Source organism: Onychomys torridus, chromosome 6, assembly GCF_903995425.1.
Source record: "Onychomys torridus chromosome 6, mOncTor1.1, whole genome shotgun sequence".
Lineage (NCBI taxonomy): Eukaryota > Metazoa > Chordata > Mammalia > Rodentia > Cricetidae > Onychomys > Onychomys torridus.
The window spans coordinates 63200375-63213011 of NC_050448.1; the positions used below are offsets into that span (position 1 = coordinate 63200375).

The window sequence follows — 12637 nt, forward strand, 5'->3', positions numbered from 1 at the left end:
AACAAATGTTTTTATTATTTTTTTGTGTGTGAGTGTTTGACTTCCATGTATGTTCATACATCACATGCATGCTTGGTGCCCACAGAGGGCAGAAGAGGGTGTCAGGTCCCCTGGAATTGGAGTTACAGATGGTTGTGAGTCACCAGGTGGGTGCTGGGAACTGAATCCTGGTCTTAATAAGTGGTAACAAGTGCTCTTCACTTCTGAGTCAGTTCTTCAGCCCCTCCAATCCCTTTGTAACTTTTCTCTTTTGAGATAAGGTTTCATTAAGTTGTCTAGGTAGGCCTTGGATTTGAGATCATCAGGCCTTAGCTGGAATTATAGGCTAACCACCACACCCAACTTCTCTTCCTCCCTTAGTTATCTGCTATGACTTCAATGTATGCTTAAGATAAAGAAAATAAAAAAAAAACTTTGGGCTTAATTCCAAGACATAGATATCAGATAGATACAAATTAGATGACAATATGAAACTAGAACTTAGCCGGGCGGTGGTGGCACATGCCTTTAGTCCCAGCACTTGGGAGGCAGAGGCAGGTGGATCTCTGTGAGTTCAAGGCCAGCCTGGTCTAAAAATTGAGTTCCAGGAGAGCCAGGACTGTTACATAGAGAAATGGAAAAACAACAACAAAAACAACACACACACACACACACACACACACACACACACACACACACAAGAAAAGAAACTAGAACTTGGCTTTCTAAAAGGTAAGTAAGCTTCATTGCCCCCACATTTTCTCTCCTCCCCATTCCTCCCTTGTGTGTATGATACAGCTCAAAAGGTACTACAAACTTAGCTGCTGATAGCTCAGATGAAGGCTTTTGACTAGACACACTTTCACTAGTAACATCAAAGATGTCAACTGATAAAACTGGTTTTTCATATCAAAATGTCCATTTATAACCGAATTTTCCTCACTTCCAATGATAGCAAGGGCTTTCAGGCCTGAAAAATCAAAGGAAGCACATTCAGTGTTTGACTCCATGCACACAGTAGAGTACACATAGAGTGTTTACAATGTACACTATCTTGTTAAGGAGCTCATGGACTGATGGGCAGAAAGTTTAGCCCCAAACATCCTTCAATCTACTGCACATCTCAACGGCCATCTACAGGGATTGCCCTTTAACCCGGGCTGGGCCAGCCCTGGGTTTCCTCTTCTGCTTTTATTATGCTTCTTTCTGCAGTGAACCTCCAAAGAGAAACAGGAGGGGGAAAGATAAAGCTGGAAAATGATTTAGAAGGTCTACAATTTGTTTGAAATAATTAGCTAGTTGTCCTGTATCTACTTTGGTTTTCCAGGTAAAAGAGCATTACCAATAGTCTCAAAAGGGAAGGAGACACAAACCTTAGCCCAGATCCTCCAGACTGTTGAACTGTCACCACACTGATGTGGGCATTATCATTCTTGCTGTCTGCTTTTTTTATCGGAAGGTATTAATCCACAAATTATTAGTGCCTATAAACTAGAAATATTAACTTAAAACTATCTGCCCAAATCCAAGGAAGCAAAATCTTACCAGAGGATTTTGGTAGCTTAGTCATGCCCCCCACATTTAAAATACGTGTGTGAAAGGTCAAGTGCAAGTTTTCTCCGTCCTGCAGGGCACTTCACTCCCTTACTTCAGACTTATTCATCGAGATCTGAGGTGTTTTGTTCTTTTCAGGGATTTCAGCATCAGGAGGCCACTGATGTTACCTGTATCCCTAAAAGTTCACAAATGAGCAATCCACAGACTCAGAAAAAACGTCTGCCTCATCTTTGGAATATGTAAATCCACTTTTGAGGCAACGGAATTCCTTTTAGAAAGCAGTTTTTTGAGTATTTAAGAAAGGTGTAATAATACTAAAGACACTTCTTTGCCAGCATCTTTCCTGACGTTGCGTCTCTCAAATATCCATGTGATAGTTTAAAATCCTGCCTACTTTTCAAGGATATTTCAAATAACTCCTTTTCGAATAAACTATTGCATTTCTCCAACCAGTCTCAAGGATTTATTGGATTCCTTCAAAGTACTTCCTTTTACTCGATCCGGTTTTTTACTTCGCTTTCATCTTAGGAACCTGGGAGTATTTTAAATACATACTTTCAAAGTCTTATCCAAGAGAATACTAACAGGTTGAAACACTACCTCGCCATGCTATTTCAAAACAAAACAAACCTAAAGTACTAGGTGTAATGCTTTGCCGTCAGCAGTGGCGGTGAAGAGAAGGACAGTACTGGACTATGACAACCTGTACTGGCTTCCAACCCTCATCTATTTTTTTGTTGTTTTTTTAAGCCATCTGAGAAGGAGGCAAACTTTCCTACTGGAAAACAGAGAGGGCAATCCCCTTTCCCGTTTCCGGGCCCGGTGAACCCCGCCTCCACCGCTCTGAGCAGCTGTCTCAGGGATGAATCCTCTTCTCCTTAGAATGTGGGAGAGCTTTGGCTGGGGCGGCAGCTGCGGGGCAAGGAATCCTCCGGGTGGCTGGCCCTCCCCTCCGAGCCGCGGCAGCTGCCGGGGCATCCCAGTGGAAATCTTTCCCAGTCGCTGCCAGCGGCGCGGGCGAGCCGCAGCTGAGCGCAGGGAAGGGTAGGGGCTGCTCCCGGGAGAGGCTCCTAGAGGTCCCTCAGGCGGCCTCCTTCCAAGTCCAACCAGGGGACGCCTTGGCAACGTGGGCCGGCTTCCCTCGGCACCCGGAGCCCTGCGGTAGCGTGAACACCAGCAGCCTCGGCGCTGCACGAAGCCAGGTCTGGGCGAGGGAGTGCTGGGGGGGGGGGGGGGGGGGGGGGAGGAGCCAGCGCGGCTCGGCACCACCTGAGCAGCGCGCTCCCGAGGCGCGCGCCCGCCCGCCCCCTACCCTCCCCCGCCAGGAAGCGCGTGCTCGGCTCCCTCCCTCCCTCCCTCCCTTTCTCTCTCTCTCTCCCTCCCGGTGCCCCGGTCGGCCCGCACGTGCCGCCGCCCCCCTTTTCCTCTAAACCCCCCCGCCCCCCAACTCAGCCGCGCGCGCGCCCCGCGCTCCCCCCCCCCCCCCACCCAGCCCCGGCCCGCGCGCTCGCGCACGCGCACGCCGCGCCGGGCAGCCCTCGGCGCTGTCATGGCGGCGCGGAGCGGCTTCCGTGGGCACAGGGGCAGTCCCGCGCGCTGGGGCTGGGCGCTCCGTGGCAGTAGCATCCTCAGCCCCCGCCGCAGCACGGGTCGCGGCGTCGCCAGCGCCTGCGGGAGCTGCCCGAGCAGGGTCGAGCGCAGGGGTGGGGCGGCCTAGCTGGGGGGGACGGGACACCGCGGAGTTCTAGGCAGCCGCGGGCTCCCCGGGAGCGGACTGGGCAAACTTGGAGGCTGCCACCAGGTGCATCGATTGACCTTCCTCCCCCCTCCACTCTCCTCCCCTGCTCCCGCCGCTCCCCGCAGTCGGGTCGGGCCTGCCTTCCCGCCCCAACACACACCTCCCTCCCTCCCTCCCTCCCTCCCTCCGTCTCCTCCGCGCCGCTCAGGTGCCCCGGCGAGGTGCTCCACTCCTCCCCCTGGGCCGAGCGCTGGGGAGAGTCACCGCCCCCTGCCCCCGCCTTTTCCTGCCCTGGAGCTCCGCCGCCACCTCCGTCTCTCTGCGCCCCGGCCGGGGGTGAGGACGAGGCCGGAGTCTCGGGGTGAGGAGGGACTTTGTGGCCCGGTGGTGGCGGGGGGTCCCCCTCCTGTCCCCCCCTCTCCCCCGCGACAGTTTCCCCGCCGTGCACCTGCCTGCGCCCTCCACCTGCGCGGGGTGGGGGAGGCGTGAGCCCGCCCTCCCGCCGGCCTGCGGGACCCGCCTTCGCCAGCCCCGGCTCCGGAGCCCGGGAGGAGCGGCCGGCTGGCCCCCGGGTGCCTTTAGTAACTTATCTGACAGACAGTAACTCTTTCCCTCTCCTCCCTAAAAAAAATCCCACGACGGACGGAGCCCAGCCTCTTTAACATATGTTTAATCTTCCAATAGGGTTTGGCGTTGTTGTCAGCCTCGGGGAGAGAGATTGGACAACTATTCTCCGAGAGGAGGAGGAGGAGGAGGAGGAGGGCGACGCCAAGGACTTTGCACATCCACTGCTTTTTTGGGGTGACTCCTCAAGTTGGAACAGAAAGCCCCTTTGGCTTGGCGTGTGTCGAGCCTGCCGGTAGTGCAGCGACTGCTGGCCCAGGGTGACTCTGGAGTTGTCCTTTTCTCGGGAACACTAGTAATGGCTAGTGAAGACAGTCGTGCCCTTTCCCGGCCACCAACAGGTGATGACGGGGGCGGTGCAGGGAATGAAGAACCCCCTGCGGAAGGGGGTGCGTTGTCTCTGAAGCCGGGGCTCCCCATCAGGGGCATCAGAATGAAATTCGCCGTGCTGACGGGGTTGGTTGAAGTTGGCGAAGTGTCCAATAGGGATATTGTAGAAACTGTGTTTAACCTGGTAAGTAGATAAATAATTTATAAGCATATACTTTTCTCGGTGAGTTGGGGCACAAGACGAAGCTGGGGTCATGTGCTTCACTCAAACTAATGGCTTTTTCCACAGAGACAGACACAAAATTCCACTTGACCTAAATGAAACCATTACTTGTGTTTCAGTTTAAAGAGAATTATGCAAAAATTTGACACTTCAGGTTTTGAATGAACAGATCACTTTGGTGGTAAAGGAGCAAATGTTGATGTGGAAGTGTATTTGTGTGTGTGTGTGGGGGGGTGTCAGGTGTTCAGTGGAGAATTTGGCTGTAATCCCCCCCCCTCCTCCCAGTGTATGTTTTAAGCCTGGATTTCCCTTTAACATTTTAAATGAGTGACTTTTTTGGACTCGGGAGCTAATATATGTAAGTCTTTGCCTAAGTTATGTTTTGCCATAGTTAGTTTTAAACACAAAATTCATGTCCATAGTGTTAATAAAAGGCTAACATTGCAAATTAGTATTTTTAATTTTGACTAGTTTTAGTTTTAGAAATAACTAGCAAAGGTTAAATTTTGGAGTGAATCTAGCCTTAATATTTAAAGTGATCTTATAATAATTGAATGGCAATTTGAAAAAGGCCTGAGGCAGCCACAGTATGAGCTTTTTGTTTCTGTAAATTCATGTGTAGCAGTAAAACACACGTGGTCATTGGAAGTTGCTGATTATACTATGGTGGGCTATGACTGTTATTTTAAGTGGATATGAGATACTTTTCTTTTTTTCTTTCATTCTATTCTTAGAAATTACCTTTAGTGGAGCCTTCTTAGACTTTTTATTTTTCTGTTGCTTGTCAACTTAAAAGAGTCAGAAAGAAGTCTGGCTTTAAAATAATTTCCTCTCTTTCTCTCAGCCAGTGCTAGATGATAATCCGGGGTGCCAAATGTACACGTGCAATAGTAGGAGTCACCGTTTAGCATCCACCCTTTCCCTCTGTGTTTTCAAGGTTACACTTGTCTTACTCCAGGCAGTTAATTATCTCCTCCAGTAGGCCTTTACTAGTAGTTATTTCCTCCAGTAGGCCTTTACTAGTAGTTATTTCCTCCAGTAGGCCTTTACTAGTAGTTATTTCCTCCAGTAGGCCTTTACTAGTAGTTATCTCCTCCAGTAGGCCTTTACTAGTAGTTATTTCCTCCAGTAGGCCTTTACTAGTAGTCATTTCCTCCAGTAGGCCTTTACTAGTAGTCATTTGCAATACAGATTCCAGAATGACTAAATGGGTGGGTGAACTCACTTGCTTTTTTTGTTTATTCGTTTGTTTGTTTTTTGTGTTTTTTCGAGACAGGGTTTCTCTGTGTAGCTTTGGTGCCTGTCCTGGATCTCGCTCTGTAGACCAGGCTGGCCTCGAACTCACCGAGACCTGCCTGGTTCTGCCTCCCGAGTGCTGGGATTAAAGGCGTGCCACCACTGCCCGGCCATTCACTTGCTTTTGAAGCATGAAAACTTGAGACCATATTTTATTTCTCTACTGGACTGTTGTATTCTCACTTTAGATATAAATACTGAGAGTCACATTCATACATGCATTTTAAAGCTATATAGTATGGAAATGACCAAATATGTATAAAATTGAATAGTATAGTAAACGCTATATCCATCAACCAGCTTCAACACTTTGGAGATGTTATTTGTGTGTTTGGAGCTTTCAACAGTGAGGTAAAGCACGGATTCTTCTATTCCTTTATGTCAAAAAAACTCCTTTTTTTGTTTCTTTTTCTGAACCTAATGTACTGTGGATGGTAAACAGAAATCTGGTAGTGATACAGTCCATACTTAGTTGTTTGTATGTGAAAACACAACGTTCTTTGGCAGGAAGATTGAGACTCCTCTGTTCTTTATAGTGTGCTCTGCTGGGGTGGATGACCAAACAGGAGTCACTTTCACTTTTATCATTGAAGAAAATCTGAATTCCGTACTAATAGTTTGCTGAGGTGTAGGCCCGCTAAGCATTTTAAGGCTAGGCCTCCAATTTGGAGATCTGGGAGTTGTATCGGTGTTCTGCCTGCATGTATTTCTGTGTGAGGGTTTTGGATCTCTTTCTTGCAGCTGGGGTTACGGAGGAGAGGGAGGAGGAGGAGGAGGAGGAGGAGGAGGAGGAGGAGGAGGAGGAGGAGGAAATGTCTGAGGTCTAAGGCAAACCCTATGTGAGCTGCCTTGTGGGTGCTGGGAATTGAACCTGGGTCCTCATGAAGAGGAGCCAGTGCTCTTAACCACGGAGACGTCTCTTCAGCCTCCTAACTTTTTTCTTAACAGTAAATTGAATTAAAACTTCCAAAATTGTGAAAAGTTGGAAGCAAGCAACAGCATGAGACATATGTATGTCATGAAATTACAGCAGTGTAGGCTCTGTGTAAATCTTGGCTCAGCAGTGCCTTTAATCCCAGCACTCAGGAGGCAGAGGCAGGTGGATCTCTGTGAGTTCTAGGTCAGTCTAGTCAACAGAGTGAGTTCCAGGACAGCCAGGGCTACACAGAGAGACCCTGTCTTGGAAAAACATTAAGAGGCAAAAAATCAAACCAAAAGAGTTAGTCTCCAGTGGAGTTTTCATTAATAAATATAAACTATGTTTTTGGGTAGTTGCTATTGCTGTGATGAAACTTTATGACCAAAAGCAAGTTGGAGAGGAAATGTTTTATTTGAATTATTTTTCAACATCACTTTTCATCATTAAAAGAAGTCAGGACATAAGCTCAAACAGGGCAGGAATCTGGAGGCAGGCGCTGATGCAGAAGTCATGGAGGGTGCTGCTTACTGGCTTGCTCACCATGGCTTGCTCAGCCAGCTCTCTTTTTTTTTTAGAGAACCCAGGGCCACTAGCTCAGGGATGGCACCGCTCACAGTCGGCTGGGCCCTCTCCCATCAGTCATTAGTTAAGAAAATGTCCTACAGACTTGCTTACAGGGTTTCTCTGTGTAGCTTTGTGCCTTTCCTGGAACTCACTTGGTAGCCCAGGCTGGCCTTGAACTCACAGAGATCCACCTGGCTCTGCCTCTGAGTGCTGGGATTAAAGGCGTGCGCCACCACTGCCCAGCTTACAGCCTGATCTTATGGAGGCATGTTCTTAATTGAGGCTCCCTCCTCTCAGAGGACTCTAGCTTGTGTCAAGTTGACATAAAACTAGACACTACAGGTATCATAACTTTTCCCACTTTTTAGGCATATATATTATATATATTTATATAACATTCTTTTGTTCCTGTTTGGTAGATGAGGTCTCTGTGTTAGCCTTGTCCTCCAGTATTCAAAGTAACCTTTCTATTCCAGCCTCCCCAGTAGCTAGGACTACAGGCAGACACTAGTGTGCCCAACTAAAAAACATGCTCTACAGTCTTTTTTTTTTTTACTGATTAAATGTCACTTTAAACAATAAGTTCCTAATGTTAAAAACCACTGTCTTTCCAGAGTTGTTAAGATAGTAAGTGGTAGGGCCATACAACTCCAGACATCTGGTTTCATAGCATGTTGCCTCCCAATTTTGTTCATGTAGGTTGTTATAGATTCCTTTAAAGTCATTCTCTCTTGTAATTTCCTTTGCAAATCTATTTCTCAGTTAAATTTTGATGAATAGTACATTAGCTTCTTCACTTTTATATTTTTCATGTTACAATTTAAAGCTATTATCTTGTTTTCATTTATGTGTTTTACTTATCAGACTTTGGATGTAGAACAATTAATATTTTGGCATATTTCAGGAACTTGATGCAGAGTTTAAGATTTCTATTATTTATTTAAAGCTACTCATTGGTATTTTATTGAAGAATAGTGAGCCGTGTGGTGTTGGTGTTGGTGGTGGTGGTGGTGGTGCACACCTTTAATCCCACCGGGTCTGTGAGTTCGAGGCCAGCCTGGTCTACAGAGTGAGTCCAGGACAGCTAGGGCCATACAGAGAAACCCTTGTCTCAAAAGACAAAACAATACCAAAAACCCCAAAACAACAACAACAAAAGAATAGTGTTTCTCTCAGGCTGCTGACAAATATATATTTTCATGATTTCTTTTGCTATTTGTTTATTTTTGAGATTGGATCTTGTACTAGTTAGGGTTCTCTAGAATAACAGAACTTATAGAATGAATCTCTTTATATATATATGGGATTTATTAGAATGACTGTGGTCCAGCCAGTCCAACAATGGAAGGTTATAAATGGAAGGTCCAAAAATCCAGTAGTTGTTTAGTTCATGAAGCTGGTTGTCTCTGCTGGTCTTCAGTGTGCTCCAGAATCCTGAAGATGTAGGCCCTGATGCCAGTGAAAGAATGGACTTAATACTGAGGCAAGAGCAAGCAGGCAAAGAGCAGAGCTTCCTTCTTCCATGTCCTTATATAGGCTTCTATCAAAAGGTGTAGCTCAGATTAGAGTTGAGTTTTCCCAGTTCAAAAAGTCTAAAGTAAAGGTATGTCTTCCTGTCTCAAGATCCGGATTAAAAGCATGTCTTCCTATCTCAAAGATCTGGATTAGAAATTGATCTTCCCACTTCAAAGTAAGTTAAAAACCTCCACAGATATACCCTTCATGTTTGCGTTTTTTAATTAATTCCAGATGTAGTCAAGTTGACACTCCCCACCCTTTTTTGGTGGGGAGGAGGGTTTTGAGACAGGGTCTCTCTATGTAGTTCTGACTGTACTAGAACTCACTCTGTAGAACAGGTGGCCTCAAACTCACAGAGATCTACCTGCCTCTGCCTCCTGAGTGCTAGGATTAAAGGCATGTCCAGTAGTTTCCTGTTGCTCCCACCTTGTATATTTATTTATTGAGACAGAGCCTCCCTATGCAATCTGTAGCGATGTTGAGCTAGAACTTTTTCTGTGTAGCCTAGGCTTCTTTTGAATTTGAGATCCTCCTACTTCATCTTCCTGAGTATTAGGATTACAAGTATATAATACTACCATGCAAAGCCTAAGATTTTTAATTTAAATGTTAAAGCTTGAAAGTGGAATATGATTTTTATTATTTTCTGTGTAGCAATTGACATATATTCTTGATAAATAGAGGAGTTAGATATTAAATAGACATGTTTTTATTAACAGTACAGAATACCCTTTGTGGACATAAGTGGGCGGCAGCTGTTCTGGTCTAGCTGATTATTGTCTCACAGTAATGTGAACTCAATGGTTTTGTACATGTTTAGTTTTTGGAGGAGAAAATTAGGAATCTAGATTTAAAAAGCTTTAAAAATAGAAATTACATTTAAAAATTTTGAACGGACTATATAAATCCATAGTTGGTTACTTTTTAAACTCTGTGTGTGTGTGTATGTATGTATGTATGTATGTATGTATGTATGTATGTATGTGTATGGTGTATGTGTCTTTACCCAGGTCTGAGCCTGGGCACATGTTCACAAACACACGTAGAAGTCAGAGGAGGATCTTGGGTATCTTGCTCTATTACCTTCAGCCTTATTCATTCGAGACAGGGTCTCTCACTGAATCTAGAGCCAGGCTCGGGATCCAGCTCTACACCTGTCTCTACACTTTTTAAACTCTTATATGAACTTTAATATAAAGGTAACTCATCCAATGGGTTTTTATTGTCTTGTTAGTATCTAGATTACTTCCTATATAATACCTGTAATCATACATATGAGGATTAAGAATAATCTATTCTATAAACATTCTTGTTAATGATCCTTTTGTAATTGGTATTAGTGATAGGAAATTCAACTGCTGGTCGGCATGGTATTATATGCCTTTAATACCAGCACTGGGGTGGCAGAAGCAAGCAGACTTCTGAGTTCTAGTATAGCCTGGTCCACAGAGCAAGTTCTAGGACAGCCAGGATATCACAGAGAAGACCTGTCTTGATAAACCTACTTCTCCCGCCAAAAAGGAAAACTCAGTTACTTTGAGCATAATAAAAGGATTATGGAACTATTTATCTGTAGTCCAAAGGTAGGGCAAGATTTCAAGTGAAGTTTCATTTTGTTTCTGTTTTGCTTTTCCTGATTTTAGCTTCAGTCTGGTGTATTCCTCTCAAGTTGTAGTTTGGTTGGTTACCAGGCAGGGCGGTGGGACCACTTGAATCATTATTCATATCTTTGGTGGAGTGTCTGTGTCCCTATGTTCTGAACTAATTGGACATTGATCAGGGAAATGTGCTGATGAGCTTAAGCAGTATGTGTTGTTGGTTGTTTTTTTTTTTTTTCCCCTCTTTTTTTTTGGGGACCTGCCACCCAGCTCCCAAATAAATCACACACGGAAGCTTATTCTTACTTAGGAATGCCCAGCCTTAGCTTGGCTTGTTTTTTGCCAGCTTTCCTTAACAAATTATCCTGTCTCTCTATTGTCTTTGGGCTTTTCCTTTACTATTCCTATACACCTTTCTTTGTGTCTTACTCTGGCTGGCCGTGTAGCTGGTGGCTGGCTCCTGATGTCTTCCTCCTTCTCGGGCTACTTCCTCCTTGATCTTTCTCCTCCCAGATTTCTCCTGTATACTCTCTCTGCCTGCCAGCCCTTCCTATCCTTTCTCCTGCCTTGCTATTGACCATTCAGATCTTTATTAGACCATCAGATGTTTTAGACAGCTTCACAGAGTTAAACAAAAGTAACACACCCTAAAATAATACTCTATAACAAGTATGTATAATTTCTTTACATAATTCTGTTCAAGTCAATTTATAGAGCTTTTCAACCATTATTATAATTTAATTTTATTTCATTTTTATTATCTAATTTTGGAATATTTATTTCCTGTGTGCAAGACATTAAAATTTTAATTAGCGAGTGAACGATTTTGAGTTAACTTTTGTAGGATGTGATTTTTTTTTTTTTTTTTTTTTTGTGGTTATCTGATTGCCTTGTTGCTATTTGTTGAAAAGCTAGCTGTTCCTAGTATTGTTCTTTCTTGGTGCCTTTGCTGATACTCAGTTGGCTGTAAGTGTAAATATCTTTCTTGACTCTTTGTTTTTTGTTTTTTGGTTTTTCGAGACAGGGTTTCTCTGTGTAGCTTTGCGCCTTCCCTGGAACTCGCTTTGGAGACCAGGCTGGCCTCGAACTCACAAAGATCCTCCTGCCTCTGCCTCTGCCTCCCAAGTGCTGGGATTAAAGGCGTGCACCACCACTGCCCGGCTGACTCTTTTTCTTATTACAGATTTTGTGTCTGTGCGTGTGCATGTGCATTTATGTACACTTGTATATGTATGCATGGAGGTCAGAAATTGAGGGCTGCGTTTCTTCAATTGTTGTCCACCTTGTGACGTTCTTTTTTTGTTTTTTTCAGAGAATAGATTTTTTTAAAAATTAAAGTTTAATTTTATCATTTGGCACCCCCCCCACCCCCCCCAATTTTGCTTCTGTCCAGCCCTTTCCATCCATACTTTCTCTGTTGGTCCATTTCAAATTCATGGTTTCTTATTCTTTGTTATTGTGACATATATATGTATGTCAACATATGTGTGTATGTGAATACATATACTAATGCACACACATACGTATGTGCAACCTGCTGAGTCTGTTCAGTGTTGCTTATCTGTTTCTTTTTGGTGGGGAGGCTGACTGTTGGCATTGATAACTATTTAGGGTGCTTGTCTCCAAGGGAGAAAAAGTCTCCCTCTCTCAGCAGGTCTTTCTCTAGGGTGGGACCCCAAGTGATCCCCCATCCATGTCGTCAGCTGGTGCTGTCACTGTTGAGGTCCTGTTTCAGCAGCCACACCGTTGCCATTGCTGGGTGTCCTTTCCCTGTCAGAGCTAGAAGACTCATCTTTAGCAGATGTACTGGTCCTCTGGCTCTCAGACTCTTTCCATGTGCCTTGTCCACTGTCCCCGAGCCTTCGGTGTGAGGGTCATGTTAGTGCGTCAGGGGGCCAGCCACCGCACAGGTGGTTGTTATATGCATTTTGACTAGCTGCAGCTTTCTGTAGTGCTCCTTGTCTGCTGAGAAAAGAAACTTCTTCGACGAGGGTGCAAATTATACTCCTCTGTGGGCACTTTATAGAGACAAGGTTTTCACTGAACTCCTTTGGCAAGTCCAGCTAGCAAGCAAGTCCTAGGGATCCTCCTTTCTTTTTTCTTTTTCTTTTTTAATTTTAATTTTTTATTACCTTTTTAGAGCTTTTTTAGGAGGAAAGAGAGGGGGAGGGGGAGGGAAAGGGGGGGGAGGGGGAGGTAGGGAGAGAGAGAGAGAGAGAGAGAGAGAGAGAGAGAAGGAGGAGGAGGAGGAGGAGGAGGAGGAGGACGAGGACGAGGAGGACGAGGACGAG

The 12637-nt window shown here is 45.1% G+C and overlaps 1 protein-coding gene and 1 long non-coding RNA gene across 8 annotated transcripts in view; one reads left to right on the forward strand and one right to left on the reverse strand.

The window, feature by feature from the left end:
- Window positions 1–3901, reverse strand: part of LOC118585866 — a 60572-nt gene extending 56671 nt beyond the window's left edge. For all 3 annotated transcript variants that reach the window (XR_004945243.1, XR_004945242.1, XR_004945241.1), the window contains exon 1: window positions 3723–3901. This is a non-coding gene — a long non-coding RNA (uncharacterized LOC118585866). The remainder of the gene's footprint in view (window positions 1–3722) is intronic.
- Window positions 2550–12637, forward strand: part of Lrba (LPS responsive beige-like anchor protein) — a 578506-nt gene continuing 568418 nt past the window's right edge. For 3 of the 5 annotated variants that reach the window (XM_036190833.1, XM_036190836.1, XM_036190837.1), the window contains exons 1-2: window positions 3072–3635; window positions 3959–4412. In XM_036190833.1, coding sequence (XP_036046726.1) covers window positions 4197–4412 — 216 coding nt within the window. In that variant the 5' untranslated portion in view covers window positions 3072–3635; window positions 3959–4196. Of the gene's footprint in view, window positions 2739–3071; window positions 3636–3958; window positions 4413–12637 lie in introns of those variants that run through there. The other 2 variants (XM_036190835.1, XM_036190834.1) reach the window with 2 other exon arrangements.